The sequence below is a fragment of the Rhinolophus ferrumequinum genome, chromosome 27 (assembly GCF_004115265.2).
Source record: "Rhinolophus ferrumequinum isolate MPI-CBG mRhiFer1 chromosome 27, mRhiFer1_v1.p, whole genome shotgun sequence".
In the NCBI taxonomy this organism is placed as follows: Eukaryota; Metazoa; Chordata; class Mammalia; order Chiroptera; family Rhinolophidae; genus Rhinolophus; species Rhinolophus ferrumequinum.
This window is the reverse complement of record NC_046310.1, coordinates 8,120,149-8,143,570: the sequence shown is the minus strand read 5'-3', so window position 1 is coordinate 8,143,570 and position 23,422 is coordinate 8,120,149. Positions and strand designations below refer to the sequence as shown.

The window sequence follows — 23,422 nt, the reverse complement described above, 5'->3', positions numbered from 1 at the left end:
CACAAGAAAAGGAAGAACAAGAGAAAATAATGAAATATAAAATGGAGAATATCTGATTTACGAAAGAATTAGAAATTTATTGGAAGGGCTCATCAAATTCCAGTCAAGATTAAATAAGGCTAATGCTTCCATACGACCTGTATTCTAAGTCTTCTCTCTCTCTCTCTACATGCGCGCGCACACACACACACACACACACACACTCTCATGTAAATATCACAACTCTATGAAATACTTACTACTCTTATTGTTCCCATTTTACAGATGGAAAATCTGAGTCACAGTTAAATTAATTTTCCCAAAGTCTTACGGCTTATCCGTGACTACGCCAAGACTGAAACCCAGGCAAACCAGTTCCAAACACCATGATTTCAGCTCCAGAACAATAGTGCTTTTCAACTTGAAAGAAACATACTTGTTGCTATCCAGAGACTCAGAGAAAATCCGATCTGTGCACGTGTTAGAAGGACATATTTCAGCAAGACTTCTAACCAAAAGGAAAATTAAAAAATAATAAAAAAAATGTTCTGAAATATAAAGAGAAGCAGTGGTGAATAATAAGCCTAGCAATATTAAGTTCAACTTAAATATTTAATGACAGAGTGACTAGAAATGTATTTAACTGTGCCAAAGAATCTTTGAAATAGCAGAGACACACAGCAAAGGCAAAACAAAAGAAAACTCTAATAATTGTTTGATGCTAAAATTATTAAGAGTTGAAGGAGAGGGAAAGATAAGCTACTTTAAAAGTTTCTAAAGATGACCTAGTGGACGGTGTAGAAGGGAATAATTATATTGGTGTCTTGTCTTGATTTTAAATGTTGTCAAAAAAGAACTTAATTTCTAACAAAGTGAAAATGTTCCAAAACATCCCAATTCACAAGATGAAGAAAAAGAGGTTAAATGCTAAATTGTAAAAATTGGCAACAACAACAAAAATCATTAAAAAAAAAAAAAATGAAGCCCTATCGTAAAATAGAAGAATGTCAAGGAGAAAGAAACATCTGCCTTGTTCTTTCCCCCTCAACCTGACGTGAAGATGTTTGAGAAGAAGCCAGATGGAGAAAACACTTAGCAGTAGAACCATTTATTCATAGCGCTTTTAAAGTACACAGAGTGGGCTCATGTTTATTCTCTTATTTGCTTCTTGAAGTAGCCACTTGAGGTAGGTATTGTTTTCATCCCCGCTTTCAATGAAGAGAGTCAGGCAGTGACTTAGTGATAGAACTGGCATTGACTTCAGTTAATTTTGTTCAGTACGACTGTGAAAAATGTGTTGTGCTCCAGGCACTGGGAGTGCAGAAGAGAAATGAACAAAACGCCACTCCTGCCACCCTCTTACCTGTACCTCCCTGTCCTACAACTGGAGGACACTCTCTGCTTGAGTTGGACAGGTCAGGGATGACAGGACTCAAGGCAGTGTGCTCTGGTGGCCTCACACTGCCTTCCACTTAGAATTGGTCATGCCGCTGTCACTGTCTGTCCCGGTGTCTGTGACTATGATTCCAGCTGACCATTCCCACCCCAGCGACATTTGTCATAGGACACGGGCCACAGGTTGTTCACACTTTTAGTATTTAATAAACTCCCCCCGCCATTCCCCCCCACACACATACACACACTCCAAACATGTAGGGCAAAATCCTTGCAGAATTAATCCAAAAATGATTTCACTAGATCTGACGCATGACTGCTGTATCTTTCAAAGGTGTTACTCCTTCTAAAGCAGGTGATCCCTTACGCCTCTGCAGAATAGGAAGGCAAAGGGGTTACACAATGCCTAACTGCTCTGCCACAGTGTTGTCCTTGGGATCCTGAGAATGGCTGCCAGGAGAAACGCTCTCCATCTCATCCTTTTAGTCTCCTTTTCCATGGTCAGACAGCCAAGCCAGCCTGGGGAAGTCATAGAGAAGCCTTGATGGGGCACTGCCAGTCATTTATGCCTTCTTACCCTTCTCCTGTAGGTAATGTGTACCCTCCACTGCCATTCACTTTTCCAGTTGCTCTGTCCCCAACCTGTGCTGCACCCAAATACTAACCCGTGCACAGAGTTGGTAGGTGCCAATTAAGTATCGGTCAATTTGTTGGAGCCAACAGTTGGAGGAGCCAGAGAATGGGGAGCATTGAATGGTGCTTGTCAAGTGCATTTCTATCTGGAATAATAACTCTCTGCAAGGCAAAAGTTAACTGCGTTTTCAGGAATGTGACACTCGATGTATTGAAAAGAAAGTAAGGTACTGGTTGAGCAGGGTTTCCGTAGGATGTATTTGAGGGTATGGAATCGGATGCATGGCACTCAGTTCATGGATCGTGATACTACCTACGTATGAAACAACGAGCCCAGCCAGCCGGGAAAGTCATGCCTCACCACCAAGGAGCTGAGACTCCAGTGCAGCTTAACGGGATGTATTGGCTCACTAGTTAATGCGAAGCCACAGATTGTGGAGACTAAGCAGTGGAAAAACTTGGAGTATTCTTCCATTGTTTGTTCTCCTTTTGGGTGGACGTATGAACACAGCTTCTTGTACAACATCAGCACTACCCCAGGTTTAGAGAAGCTTATACACTTGTTTAATACGCCTCCCATTGCCATCCAGATTATTTCTATTTTAAATAATTTAGGTACCGCTTTCAGCCCATTTTCTTTCCTTGTGTCTTTAAATGAGACGAGATTATCTAATGAACATCTTGCTGTACTACTCACACAAGTAGTTGTTTGCTTAGTGTTTTTCTTACCTGACTGCACAATGCAGTGGATTGGCCAAGTCTGTCTTTTTTGTCCTCAGATATAGTCTTGCGGCTCAGCACAGTCCTTGAAACATAGTAGGTGCTCAATAAATGGATGCCTGTTGACAGAGTAGCTGACTCAATGGCTCGATGATTACTAGTAAAATAGTATTCCTAATTGAAGAAAATTGCCCTTTTTCTGGGGTATCATTTTCAGCGCTTTAGTGATTAGTTAACAGTTTTAATTCTTACGTGTTTTAATTTGTCAGTTTGTTAGATACTTTGACTTTTATCAGTGGTTATTTTCAAATTACTGTTCCTGAATCCTTTCAAAATAATTAAAGTTTGAATTCTGTAAAGAACATTTTGTAGGGATTTAAAGTAACTGTGTAGCACATGCTGTATTTTGCTGTGTCTGATGTACTTTTTTCTCCAAATTTGTGAGGGAAAAATAAGGATGCGTAGTATACATGGGTAGTACTAATTCCATTTCCCTGAAAGTTTGGGCCAAAGACCTGAGTGCGTATTATACACGGGAGTACATTCTGCACAGTGAAATACGATAGTGTCACAATAACACAAGGTCATTGTGTGCTTTGTTCTGTTTAAAATATATTAATGGATGCAAGTAATGAATGCAGTCCATACATAGAGGCCATAGGTGTAAGAACGTATTTCATTCCCCTTCCAACTATCCAGTAAATTCTATGAATACGTATTTAGGAGACGTAGTCTTCATAATATTTGAAATTAGATACATGTTTGCATATTATGGACCAAACGCTTGGAGCCATTGCGAAGAGTCACAGTTAAGAAAAGTTACTCCAATTTTTAATCATTGTATTTTTTTAAGTCTCTAACAAGCTGCTGTAATGTTTCCATTCTTTGTTTTATTAATTTCAATTTGAATATACTTCATCAGATATTTGATTGACCAATAATAAACTTGACTGCTGGTTGTCATTTAAACATTTTCTGTTCAGTGACATTAACAGGAAATTTTACACAACATTCAGATTTCACTTAGACGGCAGCTATGAAAGTAAAACCTTCCCAACAATTCTGAATAGCAGTTATTTAACGCGTCTGATATTTTCCAAACGGAAAGAACGTGGCACCACAGTTGATCTCAGCATTCTTCCCTTAACATTGGTGGGGAGAAATTCTCTCAAAATGCTCATCAGAGAATTATATGCCCAGTTCCTCTAAGTATACGACGCATTTGGAATACTGAGACTGGATGTTGTGTTCTTGAATGTATCTCCAATAAATGTATTCTTATGGAGAGAACCATTAATGCTTCAGATTGTTGCCAAACATAATATGAAGAACCACTTCGTCAGACACCTGATCTTTAGAATGCAGCGTCGTTTGTAACAATTTTAACGCTAACTAAGTACACTTTGATGAGACAGCATTTAATAAAATGCTCATTAATTTCATCATTAGCAAGGGTATGCTAAGAAGTAAGCCAGTTTCTTATGTCACGCCCAATTAGCATCCCATGCTAGTAATCCCATTAGTATTGTTGAATTCACTAATGGAAAAACTAATGGGCATGGTACCAGGGCACATTAATTGGGCACGACACCAGTTCTGGTTTTAATTATTAAACCACGATAATGAAATGTGTGTTTGTAAAATATTAAAATGTTGAAATAGGGTGGAAGAAAATAAAAGCGTCGACAGAGGAAAGAGATTATCAGGCAAGATGTAAAGGGCGTCAACCTACGGAAATTCAAGGGCTAGGAAATGGACTTGCCAAATGGTCATTTTTCTAGCTGATCGCGTTGTCCATAAAAGTTGGGATATTGTCCACGTGAGAAGCAACCCACTCATACGCATGGGAAATTAAAAGCTGTTTTTTGGGTAATATGAAATTCTGCATGTCATACGTGTTGTCCTGCTCTGTATGAGGCCTGACAGGAGCCAATTAAAAGTGTAGAATGGACACGTTGCATCGCTGGAGCTGTTTTAGGGAAGTATAAACAGAATCTTTCACTTACAATGGCACGATTAACATTGCACTTTTGTGATATAAATCTTCAGCCGTATGACATCAGATAATTATCAGTTTTCTCTTTCTGAAAAATAGCATACCAAAATTAGTAGTTGGGTGAAACACTCCAAGTACGGAAAACAATATTTTGTAATATTTCACCTGAGCTTATTTTTGGGTTTTTAGAGCTGATTTTGGATTGGCGTTCCTTATTGCTAAGGAAATCAACTTTATCAAGAAAGAAAAAAAAATTTTTTTTTTCTTTTTTTTTTTTTTCTTTTATTTAGAAGGGTTAGAGCAATTTTCTGGTTGTTTTCTCCTTGATAGTAGTAGCAGTAAATGATGATGGCGACAAAGGTGACATAGCTTTTATGTAGTCTTATTTGCTCATTAACACTAAAAAGAGTATACTCATACTGCGCTAACACTGTGCTAACAGTGGTATACTGAAAAAGTGTTCTCTTGCTGATAAAGTGCGGAGATGGGAAGTTCTTTTTCACTCACTCTCTTTCCTCACCCTCACTTCCTTTCTGCTAATCTCTATTCTTGGTATCTGCCATGTCCTAGTAGCCACTTAGGAACTCGTTTTTAACCATGATGCTGTTACCTTAGGCAAGAGTATAAATGCTAGATTTTAGACTCCAAAACGTAGAGTACTAAGTTTAACCACAACGCTTATGGTCGGTGTTTTAATAACTCGCTGATTTTTAATGTGGGCCTTGCTTCCTTCTCATTAGCAGTAGTGTGGTGAAGATAAGAACAACTAAGTTCCTGACGTTTCCCTGTCTTTAAGACAAGGTGAATGGGATGGTGTTTTATTGGTTTTAAATTCTTGTCTTTTTTTATAGCTGACCCAAAAATTAAAATCTAAAATATTAGAGTAGAAAATTCATTACCTTTCTGATGATTGTAGGTACTCAAAAAACAAGTGTCCTTGCAAGAAACTCTTATTTCAAAGAGAAGCTCTTTTCCGATTTGAGCGTTATGGTGTCGCCAGAGGCACATCACAGAAAAGCCAGAATGATGTTAGACATCCGCTTTAACTTTGAGTTCTGTTTGAAATGGGTGCTTGTATCAGGATTCTGTTAACATTTGTAAATTGGTTTTTAACAAATATACAAATATCGGTGTATGTTTGTGTGAACATACGTATTCATTCATTCATTCATTCTCTTCAGGGGTCAGCAGTGGAAGTTACCACCACTAATGATGGAGGTAAACGATACAGTGATGGCAAGTGGCATAACATCATTGCTGTCAGACATCAGGCTTTTGGCCACATCACTCTCGATGGACAGTATACAGGTAAGAACTCCCTCGGCGTATGGATATAGCCATATATTGCCGGCTCTATTGATAGGCTGATATTGCCATGCCTTTCTGTTGTTTATATCTCTTCTGCACCTTTCTCTCCACTCAGTTACATCTAAATTGCTGTTTTCCTTGGGGGTGCTCCTCAAATGAAGTCTTGGCAACCATTTTCTCATCTAGGCAGCGTTTCAGTAAAGCAAAATTAAGGCGGTCATCAGTAGCAATTTTGTATCTTGTACAGTTCTTTCCAGTTTGCAAGGGCTTACACTTAGGTTCTTGCATATTACCTTGAGTTCCAGCAGACAAATAAGTAAAGCAGTTATTATAAGCATTTTAGAGATGAGGAAACTGAGGCTCATAAAAGGTAAATGATTTCTCAGTTTACACAGTTAGTAGGCAGCCTTCTTGAGACACGTATCCTGTCTTTGCAATTCTACGTTTAGTACCCTTTCTGTCCTACCCTAGCTATCATCCTCATGCAATTATAAAACAGTTACAGTATCCGTATGGTGATGCAGGCTTTTATTAATTCATTTAGGAAATGTGGAGTTTTAATGAGCACCTACTGTGTGCCAGGCATTGCTCTAAGAACTCTGGATGCAAAGAGCAAAATTTACATTTTAGGTAGGAGAAGGGCAGGAAATAGAATAAACTTTGAACAAGTAGCAGTGGTATATGCTGAGAGTAATAAAGTAGGATAAGAGGGAAAGGCACGTGTGTGTGTGGTTTTGATTTTATAAAAGACTGTTAGAGATGGCCTGTCTGATAAGGAGACATTTGAACAGAGACCTGTAGGGAGTAAAAGGGAAAACTAGGACAATATTCAGGAGAACGATGTTTCAAGCCAAGGGAACAGTAAGTTCCAGGGCCTCGAGATGGGACCATACCATATGTGGCATGTTGGGGACCAAAAGGAGGCCAGTGTGGTAACAAGGGGGTGCGGGGCTGGTGGCAGGCTGTGAGTTGAGAGAGACCATTAGTGTATATGATACAGGACCCTGTGTGCTCTTACTCAGAAAGAGGAAAGCCATTGGAGAATTCTGAGAGAGGAGTGACATGATACGACTTCTTTCTTTAAAAGGACCTCTGGCTGCTCTTCTGAGGATGCATTTTAAGGGGAGCAAGAGTAGAAGAAACATGGAGACCAATGAATAGGCTTCAGGCAAGAAGTGTTTCCTTGAATCAGGGAAATCATTTAGATATAAGGAGAAATCTGGAGCTATTGGAAATGTTAAATTAAAAGGATTTGATCGAGATAGAACAGGGAAACCACCACCTGTGTGGGCCAGATGGAACTCATGCCTGTTTTTATAAAGTTTTGTTGGAATGCAACTGTATTTACTTGGTGTGTATGGTCTGTGGCTGCATGGAGCTGGGTGGTCTAAAAAGCCTAAAATACATACTACCTGCCCCTCTACAAAGAGAGTTTGCTGACCCCTGATACAGAGCATGGCTGCCAGGTTTGGGGCCCGGGCCACTGGAAGAACGTAGCTGCCGTAACTAAGGTGGACAAGACAGCGGGAAAAGCAGATTTGGAGAGAGATGTTCAGAGTTCACCCTGAAGGTGTTCAGTCTTCGATATCTGTGAGGCATTCCAGTGGCGATGCAGGCAGCTTGCTGGATGGACAAGTCTGAGTTCTGGGACGAGTTGCAGACTAGGGATACAGATTGGAGTTGTCAGCTCAGATGGTCTTTATAGCCAGTGGACCCGATGCAAGTAGGACTGATTACAGGGGCTTGGGCTCTGAAAGTGTCCCTCTCCTCCCAAAGAAGAATGGAGTTAGAGATTTTAACAGGACATTTGCATCCTTATGCAATGCCATCAGAGACCCAGGCCCCTTCTGAGCTCTGGCCCTGGTGGTTTGCACAGGTGCCCAGCCCACTATTCATCCGTCTGGAGAACTCAGGGCATCCTTGTAAGTGGAGAAAGGAAGAGATGAGAGAAGGGAGGATGTCTGAGTCATCCCAGCATCCAGATGGTGGTGGTGAGGAAGAACCAGTGAAGATAACTAACCAGGGACAGTCACTGAGTTAAGAGGACAGCCGAGAAAGAGTGGTGTCCCAAAAGCGCAGTGTAAGGTTTAATCATTTGTTAAATTAGTAGAAACAGATGATCCAGCTCAAGTTGGAATTCTCTTCTTCTCCGTAGGTTCCTCTGGGGCCCCGAATGGTAGCACTGTTATTGGGGACAACACGGGAGTGTTTGTAGGAGGACTGCCGCGGGGCGATGCCATCCTGAGGAAGGACGTGGGTGAGTTTGGGATGGGCATAGAAAGGATATGTTGTCACCCAAATGTCGAAGAGCAGCATGGGACGTTCTTCTCAAGTATGAATCACAGTGGTATTTCCTGTCTCATGCTGTGTGTCCTATATCAATACGTCAAACATTTCTTTCAAAAGTCTCTTCTAAAGGAACCGTGCGTTACTTGCATTAAAATTCTTAGTGCTTAGTTCTTGATATATAAAAGGAGGTCATTACACTTCTGCTTAAATGAATTTTACTAATTTCGAAGTTATTTTACCATCGTGTGTCTTTTTTTTTTGAAATTTTGAACTTGAACATAAAACAACACAGAAATGGGAAGCTATGAGCTTGGTTTTCCCTCTATATAGGAAACATGTCCTGAGCACAGGCTGTGTGACAGGCTCCACCCCAGTCCTGAGATACCCACAGATGGATAAAATGTGGTCTTCGCCACAACAGAGGGTGCAGACGTCTGATCAGATCATTCCGGTGCTAAGCCATAAATGCTGTATTTGAAGCTTAGACAGTTAGTTCCTTTGTTTTTAGGACAAAAAAACAAAAACTGACTGTAAAATGAAATGAATACGAACCAACATGAAGGAAATTAATCTTAGGCAGAAAAGACATCCTCCTGCCTAAAAAGGAGATCACATTATTGATTTATTTGTATAACATACTGGTTTATAACGATGAGAGAACTAACCTATAAACTGTAGATATAATGGAAACACTTCCTTCAAGTCTTACTTTTAACACTTGTTACGGCATTTCTATTTTTAAGACTAGTGGCAGATGAAATCTCCTCGTTAGTTCAAAAAGCAATAGTCTTGCTGATACTATAACACCAAGATTTTTTGCATTAACATCTGTTTCTACAGAACTGATGGGTCTGAACCAGACTAAACATTATAATTGTTACCTAACATAGCTGGCCGAATGGTGTTTATATGACTCATTAAGGGCTTTGCAGTAAATAGGTTCAGAGAACTATTGCCCATTTCTTTTCTTTTAATTGCAACTAAAATGGCCTGAACTGCATTTTGTCACCATACGTATTTATTGATATCTATCAACTCCCGCAGACATAGTCCAAAAGGGTTTTGTGGGCTGTCTTAAGGATGTGTATTTTATGAAGAATTACAATCCGTCTGCTACGTGGGAGCCTCTGGTTTGGCAGAGTTCTGAAGAAAAAGTGAACGTGTACAACAGCTGGGAGGGGTGCCCCACGTCATTACAAGAGGGAGCCCAGTTCCTAGGAACAGGTAAAGTTCTAAGTCAGCCATTGGTTGTGGCTTCGCAGGTGTGTTCTATCCGGGGCATGACTGAATCTCCCCTGGGCAATTACTTTGACCTCATACGAATCTAACATCACAGAAATTCCCTGTTATGCCATGATGCACGTAAATATATTCTCAAAGTCTGAATATGTGTTTAAACTGTAAGACTCATATATTCATGCGTAAGATCTCTAGTGGCCCACAGTAGCCCTCAGTGTACGTGTAATAGTGTCACATGTCCATTTGTAAGTCATTCATTTTACTTAGAATCATCCAATTTTACTTAAATATTTCAAAGGAGTTACCAGGTTAATCCACAAATATCTGTTTGTTGCATTGTATGGATGGGCCATGTTTCTCGAAGTAAAATTTCAGCTTTGTAATGGGGTACGTAGGTCATTAAGGAAAACTAGAGGATATAACCACCATGATTGCCATTGCTCCGAAGTTTGCAGCAAAAGTGAGGTGCCCACCTGCAGTCTCTGCCTTGCAGCCACCCCGGTGAGGGGACAAAGGGCAATATGGCAGCTTGGCGGACTTGGCTTGTCCTTCACAAAAAAGCCCACCTTTTCCTCCTACGTTTATAACTAACTTGGTCAGTTGTTAAGTTGCTTAAACTACCTTCATTATAGAAAACTAAATTCTAACATAATCTGTGCAGTTTTTCTCTGTTTTCTTGTCACTGTCATTGTTCAGAGTTTCTCTTAATACAACTCCTTATTGTTAATACTTACATAAAACAGCAATATTCTTAATTGTATCCATCATTGAAAGAGTAATTGAAAGGTATATCAAGTTCATTCTGCTACTTCTGCACCATTACAATGGGGGTTTCTTAACATTGATTTGCATCTTCCTTTGTGAGAGATTTATTCAATGTCAGTATATATCCTAAGGGGATCTTATAACCCCTTACAATGTTGGCACATGCTAACAGGTACATATTCTTTTCTTTAAAGGGTTCCTGGAACTCGATCCATACACATTTCATGGCGGAATGGACTTTGAGATTTCCTTTAAGTTCAGGACAGATCAACTGAATGGATTGCTTCTTTTCATTTACAACAAAGATGGACCTGATTTTCTTGCTGTATGTTAATTAATTGACTTAAATTTACTTTAAAATGGTCAGCTCCAAGTTTAACTAAATGAGGTTTTAACATTATACTAAATTGGGGTTTCTTGGTACCATTTTCTAAACCTAGTGAGCTTGAACATGTCCCTGTATCATTGGATATGTCAATCTCCTGCTTGGATGATCCCCCAGGAATCTTATACACTTACTTGAAACCTGTCTGATTCTTAGGGAGCTCTCACTGTACAGCATCCCGACTTGGTTGTAGGGTCATCCCACACGCTTGCCTCTGCTGTTAGATGGTGTCATCCTTGGGGACAGGGTTCATCTTAGAGCAGTGAGTTCATGGAACGTAGCAGGGGTCTCAGTGTTTATTAAATGAATGGATAGATGAATGAATAACCGCTTATCCCATGTACTGCCCAGAAAAGATATTTACATAGTAAACGTAATAATTTTTATCTGTAATTACTTAAATTGTTTCATTTGACATGACCTCACATTTTTAAGTATCTGACGGTCATTGATTTGATATCTAACAAAATAAAAACAGTAAGTAAAATAATTATATTGTGTAACATTGTGAAGGAAAACATATTGTAGGCATTTCCTTTACCATGAAAATTTGGTCATAATACATTCATATTAGAAAATGGTACCTCGACCTAAAAGAAAACGCATAGAGGCAATGATGTTAGTTAGGGATTTAGAATAATAAAACTGAAATAGTGACTCAAAACACATTTTACAAATTTGAAATTGAATTCACCGACCAATTAAAATAAGCTTAATCAGCATTGACATTTCATTTTCTTATTGTCTTGTCACATTTTCTCCCAAATTAAATTGATATACGAAGTAGTATCTTTTCATTTTCTAAAAACTCAAAAATGGAATCATTGTTCAAACTGCTCTGCTCTCTTCATTGCCACATGTGCTAGAGTTCAGTCTTTACCTGTGTCGCACCCACAAGAAGTTTCTGCCTGCGTAATCACATTTTGCATCACATTGTGTAATCATTACCAGTTAGGACTTTGTTAGTCAATACGACATTCTTCACGTCACTTATACGCTTACAGTGTACTTCATTACACGCTCCTAAGCTTGGCTTAGAACAAAGTGGAACGTGTTCATCGAGTGCTTTCGGGGAAACTTGTTGCTTTTCTTCAAGAAATTGGCATTCTGCTCTCTCCCAAACTGCCCTTCTGCAGCCTACTCATCTTCCTCTTCTCTGTTTTTCATATGAAATGCAGATGGAACTGAAGAGTGGAATATTGAGCCTGCGGTTAAATACCAGTGTTACTTTCACACAAGTGGATCTATGGCTGGGGCTGTCCTACTGTGATGGAACGTGGAATACAGTGATCGTTAAAAAGGAAGGTTCCATCATAGCAGCAAGTATGAATGGACTGACGGAGCGTGTGTCACAGTCGCGCGCCCAACCACTGGTGGTGAATTCCCCGGTCTATGTGGGGGGCGCCCCGCCCAAGCTGCAGGACATGTATGGACTCCTGAGCTTGGAGCAAGGTAAACCCCACCTGGAGGAATCCCCAAATCCAAATCCATACAGCCTGGTCCTGCCAGGTTGGGCGGTTCTGATTTTAAGATACAGCAGTGAATCAGGCTGAAAGCAACACGCATGCACCCCTTTTCTTCAAATAGCTTTTATCTTGCCCTGAAGAATGTGCCCTCATATCTATTTATATTATCATTAGCATATTTATTCTAACGTGTGTTCAGAAAATATAATTGTAATTCACATATATATGTGTATATATACATCTATATATACATACACATATTCATATGTATATGTATGTACATGTATTTCTTCATATGGTTTCCTTGAAAACATGTACTTCTGGTACTTTTGAATACTGATCATTATACTTGCAGATTTAAAAAATAAACTAGGTCGGTGTACACAATTAGGAAAAATAACATTAAATTCACATTTTTTCTTACATAAACACTAATCATCTCCATTTCAATGGAGCTCTTTTGCAGTGAAGCACATGAAAAGGTGGGTTTAGTGGAATTCCAAACATACTTGTGAAAAATCTATATGTTACTGATAATAACCGTCAAGGAAAGGAAAGACTCATGAGTGTGTCTGACTTATCACTGAAACATGAATTTCATTCATAGAATGAATTTGAACATAATCAGAGAAAAAGAAAGCATGTTAACTCATAGCACTGAAGTCATGTAATGAGTTTGAATGTAATTAGAGAATTTATTAATTTTAAAAGGCTAACAATAAATGAGTGCATACTATGTGGCAGGCAGGGTTCTGAGAGCTTTCCAAGAGAATATAATATGTAAGTTGGTTCTTCATCACAAGTCCATGACTTGGGCATTTATTACTGTTATCCCCGGTTTACAGACAAGGAAACTAAAAAGCACAGAGCAGAGTAACTTGCCCGAGGTTACATGACTGGTAAGCAGATCGCAAGCCCATATGTTGGACGGTAGCCTGGTGTTGCAGTGCCTTGTGTTACAATCAGGCTGAAAGCCTGTGGACATGGGCCAATGCTCCTTCTCTGTAAAGGGAGGCAAGCACAGAAGCTTCCAGCTTGAGACCCCAGATGCGCCCATGTAGAGATGTCCTCTGCATATTTCAAAATCTATGCACTGTGAATGGTTAAAATTTCCACGAAGCAGTCTTTGCCTAGTTGGTTAAGTACGTCAAGATTTAAATGCCTTTGACTAGAAAATATACGACGAGTTCTAAGGAGACTTTTAGAAGGGTACGAGTGAGGAGTTAATGAATATCTGAGGTGTAAGACGGTAATGACATTTTCAAGGCACTTAAGATGTAACAGCAGCTGGAAATATTACATTCATATAAAGGCTTCTCCTGATTTTCAGGTTTCTGAGGTTAGAAAGAGCTTGAAAACCCTTTATATGAGCAAGATTACTTGATCCTATTTACATCTAGCGGAAAAAAAAACTGCCTGTCAGGCGTTGTACTTTCAAACTCTACCAACACCCATCATAGTACAATGGTTACCAGTCCTGGAGACATAGCTCACACTGGAATTGTAGGATGTTATAATCGAAGTTTATAACGTCAACATAAACCTGAGCGGGATAATTGAATCTACACTATGACAGTCTGTGATACTGAAATATATCTTCTTTATGGGTGATACTAAATTTTTATCATTGCAGTATCAGCCCTATCAGTGGTTCTCAACCCGCTGATAAAATAGGGACGTGTCGTAGCTGAAACAAAATAAGAACTCAATAAAATTAGCTATTATTAATTATTATTATTGTTATTATTATCCAAGGTATACTAGAAGGGCCTAGAAAGGCTATTAAAAATGCGTATTTTATGATCCCACCCCCTAAGATGCTAACTCAGATGCTCCGAGTGACACTGATCAGTCTAAGTCACTGCATGTCCTATATAGTGATCAGGAGAATGGTTACCCTGTAGCGGTGCTGCATGCAAGAAGTGAATTGCAATTCAGATGAATCGTGTTCACTTACTGTGTTTTTTTCAGTCCATTATCAACAGTCTTAAAAATCTTTCTGTGTTCCTCACTTAGCACCTTTTTTCAGAAGCTCTGGTTTGTGATCATATTAGTGCTATTTTTTTTTAAATCCATTAATGTTGTAATTGTCCCTTGAAATCAAACACCGGTTAATTTTCTTCTGTGTTTTGGAAATGCTGGACAGCATACTCTGTCTACGATGTACCACCTCAGATCGTGCCTTGCAACAGTATTTCAATGTTTGCCAGAGTTCCCTTGCCACTTTTCGGTGTTCTGTGGGTAGGGAAACTAGGGCACAGAGAAGCTAGGCGACTCAGCTATGTGCCATCAGACAATTACGGCTGGCAAGGAAAACAGAATTCTTTGCTTCTGCATTTTCAAGCAGATGCTTTTATGTGGAGTTTCACTGCTTTCAAGTCAATTCACCCAACTTATGGGTGTCTGCTGCGTGTTCGAGATAGACCAGCGGTATTTATCGGTAGGGCCTAAAGGAATGTGAATAATAGCAAAGGCATTTCTAAGGAAACCGGCTGCAGCTTAATGTGTTAGGAGACATAATAAGACGTCGTATAAATGCTGACGAGAACAATGTGGTCACTGTTACTATTAACTTATTTTACCGGTGAGCATTGTATTACGTTTTATTTCCAGTTTCTGCTGAGGTGCTTTAATGTTCAATGTGTTGGGGACTTTTGAATTTGACAGTGTTTTGTTCAGAATAAGTGAGTGAGAGTGTGTGTGTGTGTGTGTGTGTGTGTGTGTGTTACAGCAATCTCAACCTCAGCCTGTTTGTCCCTTCTTTTACAATTTTGTGCAGTTTCCTGAGAAAGAGTCCCGCCAAACCTCATTGAGCTGATCGTTGTTTGTACAAAATAAGGTGTAAATCAAAGCAACCGCTGGCCCCTGGCTGACTGAGTGCCCCATGGTTTTCTAACTAAAAAGCAGTGCACACTCCACGTCCATTCTCTCCATGTTCCGTGTTGTACTTCACAGACCTGTACGCCCTGTGATCCTTCTGAAGTCAGCTATCCCTCACGCACTCGGCTGAATTTGGTCCCTGTCAGGCTATCAGGAGCATCAAACTAGGGCCATTCTGTACATTTGAGGTTACGGAACTCAGTGCAGAGGGTCACGCACAGTCCCAGTTTCTGCGTCTGTCCATTTAACTAGGACTTTGTTCTGTAGCTCTGAAATGATTATTACGGAATTCATGGCGATATCTCAGGATTCTAGCATATCTTGAAATTATATTCTTCCTCCTGCTATCCTGTCCGGCATCCTCAAAGGGCATTGCCCCCCCCCCCCCCCAGTAATCTTGTTGACTAGTTATGCGACTTCAAATATTGTTTTGTCACGTCAGCACTGACCGATAGAGATAACTTAATGTTCTAGAATTGAGGGACACGTGGGCACTCTCCCGACCATAGTGTGCAATTGCCTGAATTTTATTTCCGGAGAATAGACCCAATGAGAAAATGTGCACCTAAAGAGGTACAATAAACACTCTCAGTTGACTATAATTCAGTCGAATCGTAATTACCGACTTCTCTTTTTTTTCAAAGTAACAGAAAGTAAATATTTTCTAGTATTTGCTTGTGACCACCCAGCCTGATAAACAAGCAGGAGGAGGCACAGGGATTTCCCACATGAGACTTGAAAGTTTAAAAATTGTATCCAAAGCACCCCCCGCGCCTCATCAAAACATAGTGCAGAGGGCGGAAATCACTGGTAATGAATGACTCAGGCCCTTTACGCGATACTCATCTCTGACTGTTTGCTAGGTTTCGGTGGTTGCATGAAGGATGTTGCATTTGCACGGGGTGCTGCCGTTCACTTGGCATCTGTGTCCAGCGGCGCTGTCAGAGTCAATCTGGATGGATGCCTATCAACTGCCAGCCCCGTTAACTGCAGGGGGAATGACTCCATCCTGGTGTACCACGGGCGAGAGCAGGGTGTGCAGGAGAGTGGTCTGCAGCCCTTCACAGGTATGGGGGCGGGGGGCTGTGTGTCACATGTCACAGGTCTCCTCCTCGTCCCCTCTTCCGTCTCGGCCAGCCCACACCCATCCACCTGACTAATAGTTTATTCTCTCTGCTGCTTCTTTCCACCTAAGAATACCTGTATCGAGTGATAGCCTCACACGAAGGAGGTTCGGTATACAGCGATTGGAGTCGGGGACGGACAACAGGAGAAGGTGAGTGTTGTTGTAAAATGTGTGTGTGTACCCACGTGCACGTGCTTGTGCATACAGGTGTGTGCGTGCAAAGGAAAGAAAACACTGCTACCCAGAAGCAGGGAGTACTTAGGCTTGCGGTCTCCTGCCAGAGCACGCCTTGGTTTGCAAATTCATCTGCCGTGGCTAAAATGCTTAGTAGACGAGCGCTTTTGATGTTTCAAGCATTTAATAAGTATTTGCTCAGGCCTGGTTCTTTCCTCTTCAGGGGAAGAAAGAAGTTCATGTTGTCTTAAGAATTTTGTAGGCCTGTACTTACAGTCATATATCTAAGTACAGGGAACCCTTATAGATTACATAGCTCCCCCCCCCCCAGAAGCTAAAATCAGGATCACCGTTAGGTGAGGGAGGCATCCTCTTGCCTCCCTTGTGCAGAGAGTGCATTTGCAGACTTCACCCTGGTTGAAGGCAGATGTGTCTTTTATCACATCATGGCAGATGTTTGCTGTGGTGTGGACTCTTAGGATCTCAGAATGATTCTCCCCGGACAGCAACTGTTCATTGGTCTGATGTTTTGGAGTTGGTGGGGAAACGATTAGGAGATAAAATACGTTAGATCTCATCTCAGACAACATTTATAATCGCTTTGTGCTTCAGACAGTGATCAAACAAATCTTTTCACATAATGTCACAGGAAGGCATTCATCACAAAAAGTTGTGTGAACCAGTAGCTTTCTACCATTTTGGGTCAAATATCTGACATAAAGGCAAATGCATTTCCATATGATTGCAACTTTTTGTCTGTTAAAGTTTATCCTTAGCAAGTCACAATTTATCTAAAGATATGTTTTTCATCAAGAGTCTTTCATAGTTTTTTTTTGTTTTGTTTTTTCTTTAATCAACAAGGGGTTGCTAACCCAGGCAGCCTTTGAGGAGTCTTGCTAATCTAAAGATAATTAAATCGTGAAATGAGTTACTAAGAATAATTTTCCAAGGTCTCTGCCAACAGATTTTCCACAAGAGGACAGCTTGACACTGTTCCAGGATGACTTAAGTTATCATCTATTTATATAGATAAAACGATGAATTGAATGATCTCTTAAATTCCTTTCCCGATGTCAGAGCCAGGTGAAAGCTCTGATATAAAATATTCATTTGTTGCTGGCACATCCACAGCCCCTGTGTCTCACTTCTCTACTTCATTAACAAATACACTATAAAGTCCGCTTTCAGTCTAATTCAGCAACGTAAATAGGTGTCTGGAAAGTGCGTCGCTCCCATAGCTTCCTAGTCCCCGCTTTGAGTGCCACCGAGAACGTATGCCAGCAGTGCTCGGAATTTATAGCAATGATCTGACCACCAGGTCTTATGCCATAAATTCATATTTACAGTCTGACCACAACACTGAGCAGCTACATACTCCCCAGGGTGGGAGAATAATTGCACTATTTAATTATTTTTGAGTCAGTTTTGCTCTGTCCCTTATGAGAAGACCATCTGTTAGACAGTACTGTACTTTGCCCTGTACCACATTTCAGAACTAATAAAATCAGCATCACTCCCATTGTCCCTTTACTGGCAGCTCGATCATGTGGCCCGGGCGTTTTCCAGGGGCACCTGCCTGTGGTGTTTTAACTGCTCAGTGGTTCTCCACGTCTGTGCTTCCTTTCATCCTTTATGTCCGTTTTGTTGCCTTTGAAGCTGTCCTATTTTACTGGTCTGAACAGTGAAGTCACTGGAGGAAGGCATTTGATGTAGGAAAACCTGAGTGGTCTCCCCTCGCCAGGGCTCAGGAGTCCACCAGCAGTTAGGAGCCGGTCTCTCATCCATCACCCTGCCAGGAACTTCCTTGGGCTTTTCTCCGTGTCTCCGGTGCAGTCAGCCGTGATGAAGTTGTTACTGATCAGAACCATAGAAATAGCTGATAAATAGTTAAAGGTTTGGATTTTTAAAATTAGGAGGCGCAGCTTGTAAGCGAGGTTTTGCGGTTCTTTAAACTTCCTCATTTTGTGTTAGTTTCTGTTTTGTGATACTCTGAAGGAAACTTCCCTGAAAATGGTTTTGTATAATCTCAAGGGCACCAGCTTTTCTACCCCTAAAATGCAATTAGCAATGTATCCCATATATCATATCTGGTAGAACTTCACTTTTTTAAAATTAATTTGAAGAACAATTGAATTTGGAAAATGAGATCAGACAGTCAGGTATAATACAATCACACTTGTGATATTTTTTGGCTAATACATTGAAGATATAAAAGTGTCAAAACCAGTACGTATAATAACAATCTAATTATCTTGCTTCAAAGGGGTACATCATTACATTGTTTGAACTTGTTATCTGCCTACCATCCACCTTCTCCTTTATGAGTGATGTTTAAAACATGTCGGATACATTAAATGTTTTGGGGAAACCTGGACTAGACTTGAAAGAACATTATGTCGATGGAGTTTTGATGGTTTTGAAATATTGCTTCAACTGAATGGCTGAAGATGTGCAGTCATATTAAATCAATGCTGAAAAGTTACAACTCTAATAAATTGTATTTATGCTAATGGTCGAGTCTGATTTACTGTGGCCATTAAAAGTGAAGAATGGGGCAATCGTCTTCTCAGGACTGCCATTTTCTCTGTTTTCTCTTTTCTTCCTTCACAGTCCCACAAAGTGTGCCAGCTCCCTCAAGGGTCCGTGGCATAAACGGGTACAGCATTGAAGTGACCTGGGAGGAACCTGCTGTGGTTACGGGTGTCATCGAGAAGTACATTCTGCGAGCCTACAGCCAGGACGGCAACCCCCGTCTACCCCGCACGCCCGCTGCCTCTTCTGAGTTTGTCAGTACCAACACTCTCACAGGTATGATGGTTCCTTAAGGGAGTAAATCGCGTTCATTGTCTTTTTGTTTTGATTTTAAGTAAACACATTCTTCAAGATTTTTGTTTTGGTTTTTGTTTACCAAAGATACTAAACATTCATATATTTTACCTGATTAAAAGACAGCAAGAAAACCATCCAAAGATATGTAAGCCTGCATCCACCCAGGATGAAGAGAATAATTCTACAATACTATGGGCTTTCATAGATAGCATCATTACAAGGTTGATATTCTCTGATCCCCAACAGATTAGGTCACATGGGGCTATAAACCTTCAAGCTCTATAGATGTCTTTTAGGGATCCTCTGTACACATGTAGCAGCAGTGTATCTGTTTCACCTTACAAAAAGTTACTCTTTGGGACTAGCCCAAGTTCACAGCACCATTATTTCTTGTAAAATGGTCGATTAAACCTAATTATGTCATGGTAGAGGAGTGTTACAGCACCAGCAGTTTGACAGGCAAACCGGTGAATCGATTTCTCGTAGGGCGCCCTGCGTACAGAATGAGCGGAGTGGATCATACGCACATAACCCGCCCCTGTCCCGTGTGTAGTCCAGGACGTGTGTGCGTGCAGTATGAAAGCCGTTTGCAGCTTCAGGAAATGTTAAAGCACATTTAAGTGGAAAGTCACATTTAAGCCTTTGACCAAAAACAGCAAAATGCATCGACAAATTGGACAGAAACGACTTTTTTCCTCTGTCAACGAATTTTGTAACTTGAAAAATCACATGGATTTTAGAGTACCCTGACTTATCTCTCTAAGATATCTATTGGTCAACCCTTCAAGCTGTCCTTTTTTAGACTCCTTAGACTCTACAGCCCAAGTATATAAACGATTTTACAAAATCTCCTATCTCCAACTTCCTTCATCACTCTTTGAACCACCTGATAAAATGCCAATTTGATTTGGTCCACAGTTTCCATTCCCCACACTGCGCATTACAAATAAGTGAGTTGGGGGTCGGGGGAAAGTAGTTTATCACTAAAAATTCTCAATCTCCATCTTCCAAATGGGTGCTCAGTAATGACACAAGTCCTGCCACAGCTCTGCAATAAGCTCCTTCTCCCATTCTCCTCATTAAATACTTTGTTTTTCTCAACTACCTGAACAATAGCCTCCCTTCCTTAGCCCTTGCAGTGGATAGGCGTATATATTAGGTCGTCTTCAACGCCAGAGAAGAAACAGAATCTGTCGTGTAGGACTTCCGTCACTTTCTCGCTACCAAGTATATACAGTAATTGCATTTTTCTGACTGACAGGGTTGTTATTAGGGATTCAATGAATTACTGTATGCTGATACATTTAAAATCATGTTTAGCATGTAATGGGGGCATTTGCCATCACCATTATTTTCATTTTTATTTTTTACTTTTCTCTCTTTTTTCCTTCCTGTTTTTACAGAGCTTCCGTTATCCTATCAAAAATCGGGCCTTCAAAAGCCCTCCAGGCCCAGCTTTTCCTGCCTATTCCCAGGTGTGACTGTGGTCTCTCTTCCTCTCACTTACGTTGTCCACCTCTCTGTCCACTGTGGTGATTCACAGAATGTGGCCAAGACATCGGCACCAACGCCTCTCACCCTGTTAGTGATGTACGTTCTCCAGCCCCGCCACCGTGCTGAACTAGACCCCATGGGGCAGGACTCAGCACTCCTTGTTGTAACAAACCCTCCTCCCCTGATTCCAAGGTGTGCCGAAGTTTGAGAACCACTGCCCACCTGGATTCTCCCCAGTATCCTTCAGTCTCTGTCTAATCTGTCACTTCCTTCCCCCAGGTTTCAAACCAGGCATGTGCACTCTTAGATGTCCCTGCAGACCGTGCCAAGCTCTGTACACAAGACTGGTGTACAGGGAGAAGAGAATTAGAGAACCATCGACCACTAGTTACTTATTTTTACATACTCGGTCTGCAAAACACTAAGGAAAAGGTCTCAACTTTTAATGCAAATTTGTCAGTTTCTCTTCGGGAATCTTGCTTTTTGCTTCTGTTTCTCTTTTGCTTATTTGACATTTATTATTTATATTTTAACCTTTGACGTCACATTGTTTTATGTATATCTCGGTAAATAGAACCTAGTTTGATTTAGTTTTATACTCGACTAGAAGTCCTCTGTATTTCAGGGGGAGTGTTTAACTCATTCGTATTTGTTTTTATGATTTATACAGCTGTTCTCCTTTCCGCAATCATGTCTCACACTTTCCAGTGTTGTTTGTTATTGGTTTTTAATGACTTTTTGGCTGTCCCTTGATTGCATGTCCTTGCCTATATGGACTATGAATTCTTTAACTGTTCCCTGTCCCCCGTCCCCCACATGGTGCTGTTCAAGTTACATCCGCTGCCCACAGTTGCAAGAGGAGCAGGTTTGAGCATACACTGAAGGTAGTCTTAAAAACTGTGGAGAATGCTGGTATTGTCAGGTGGACTCTTTGTTTTTCTTTCAGAATATTGAAGAGGGCGTATGAATGGAGAGACACCAAAGCCACCTTGAATCATGATCACAGTCATAGAATTTCACAGTAAAGAAAAAAGAACACTAGATGGGGGTGGGGGATGGGAGGGGTGAGAAAGTAAACAGCCAGGAAGTGGGATTTGGTGATGTTAGTGGTGTGAAGACCGGTGGGGGCTGCTGCTGTGCCAGTTGGTTGAGATAACGAGGTACCAAGACAGAGGAAAATAGGTAAAGTAGACCGAGAGCAAACTGCTCTGGATCTTGAAAGTAATCCTCCTTGAGCATTTCTGAGTTCACTGTTGTGGAGATTTGAATGTTTTAGTTGTTCGAGTGGCATTTATTTGAATGAAACAATGCTGGTACTGTATACACAAGGTGATTTAGCTTTATTGGTTCACATAAGGTTAAACACTGTTCAGAAATGTATGGGTTTCTTTTTTTGTTTTTTTTCCTGTTATATAGCAATTCTTTCATTCTTCAGCTTTGGGTCTTTGCCTTGGAAAGTTTGGTATCGCTTATATGGTTATTACTTCTGACGAGAAAGCAGTTTTTCACATTTTCTATTTCTTTCCAGTTTGTCCTGATTTTTTTAGTAGCTCAGAGCACTGCTTGTAAAGTCACATCAACCCAGGTTCAAATCCCAGCTATGTCACTTGTTCGCTGTGTGATCTCAAGCAATCTTAAAAACAATCCCTGTACCAGAAGTTCCTTTTATAGAAATTGGGCATACAAACCTCCTTTAGGTTATAGGTTTGTTATGAAGATGAAAACTGTGTTATCTACACAGACAATTTAGCTCAGATACAAGCACATAGTAAGTATCCAATGAATCAGTTGTCTTTATACTATGTCGTCTCTGAATTCTCGGCTATTCCTTCATAATTATTCCCCTTTAATTTCCTGATTTTTGCACTGTTGGTTCTTGGAGCCTTTTAAGAAACTTTTAAAATTCTTCTATGTCAGTTTTTTATACAACTTAGCATTTGTTCCTCCTCTCATCCAATTCACTTTGATTTCTGCCTCTCTCTCAATATTCTGATGTTTCACCTCTTTTCTTCACTGTTTACCTTCTGCTGCTTGGATTCCAAACGGTTGTAGATCTTACTGGTAGCTTGAAACTGATGGCTTTTAAATTGTACGTGATCCCTGAGTTAAGTCCTCCCCAGTGCATGATAGTGTTCTATAATTTGAGTGCTGTGTTCTCTTCTTCCTTCGAGTTACCTATGTTTTCCCATGGTCTAAACGCACCCCTGCACCCGCAGTGTGGCTAAACGTGGCTGCATCCCTGCTTCTACAGTTCAGTCAACCCTTCCCTAAACTTCAGACTGAGTTTCGCTCAGGAAAATTAAGCCATTTTTAAATGATATTACTGGGCACCTAGTTGTTGTTAATAAAAACCTTCACTGGGGTTGTGATGGGGTCAGTTGAAGTAGGTTTCTGTTGGCCTCAGAGCAATCTGTGAACCTCAGCTCCTTTTTGCCCGGTATTTGCAGAAGGGGATGCTGAGGCTCATGGACATTCTGTACCCAGCTCTGGATTCAGTTTGCCCTGGGCTCTCCTTCAAGTGTCCATTTGTCTTTCCCCGGAGTCCTTCCAGGCATTTCTAAACCTTTGGCCATTTCATTGGGTTTCTTACAAGGCGATAGTTCTCAACCGTGGTGCAGACTAAGCCAGCTGGGAGCTTTAAAAAAATCCTGATGCCTGGGCACCACCTGCAGTGTCTGATTTTTCAGTCTGGAATGCAGCCTGGTATTTTTAAAGTGTCTGCAGGTACATTTGTCATACAGCCA

At 40.6% G+C, this 23,422-nt stretch overlaps 1 protein-coding gene across 1 annotated transcript in view; it reads left to right on the top strand.

The window, feature by feature from the left end:
• Window positions 1-23,422, top strand: part of USH2A (usherin) — a 559,517-nt gene that overhangs the window by 219,327 nt on the left and 316,768 nt on the right. The window contains exons 22-29 of the mRNA XM_033099662.1: window positions 5,905-6,031; window positions 8,187-8,288; window positions 9,365-9,544; window positions 10,519-10,649; window positions 11,888-12,161; window positions 15,919-16,122; window positions 16,251-16,331; window positions 18,966-19,163. Of these exons, the coding sequence (XP_032955553.1) occupies window positions 5,905-6,031; window positions 8,187-8,288; window positions 9,365-9,544; window positions 10,519-10,649; window positions 11,888-12,161; window positions 15,919-16,122; window positions 16,251-16,331; window positions 18,966-19,163 (1,297 nt within the window). The remainder of the gene's footprint in view (window positions 1-5,904; window positions 6,032-8,186; window positions 8,289-9,364; window positions 9,545-10,518; window positions 10,650-11,887; window positions 12,162-15,918; window positions 16,123-16,250; window positions 16,332-18,965; window positions 19,164-23,422) is intronic.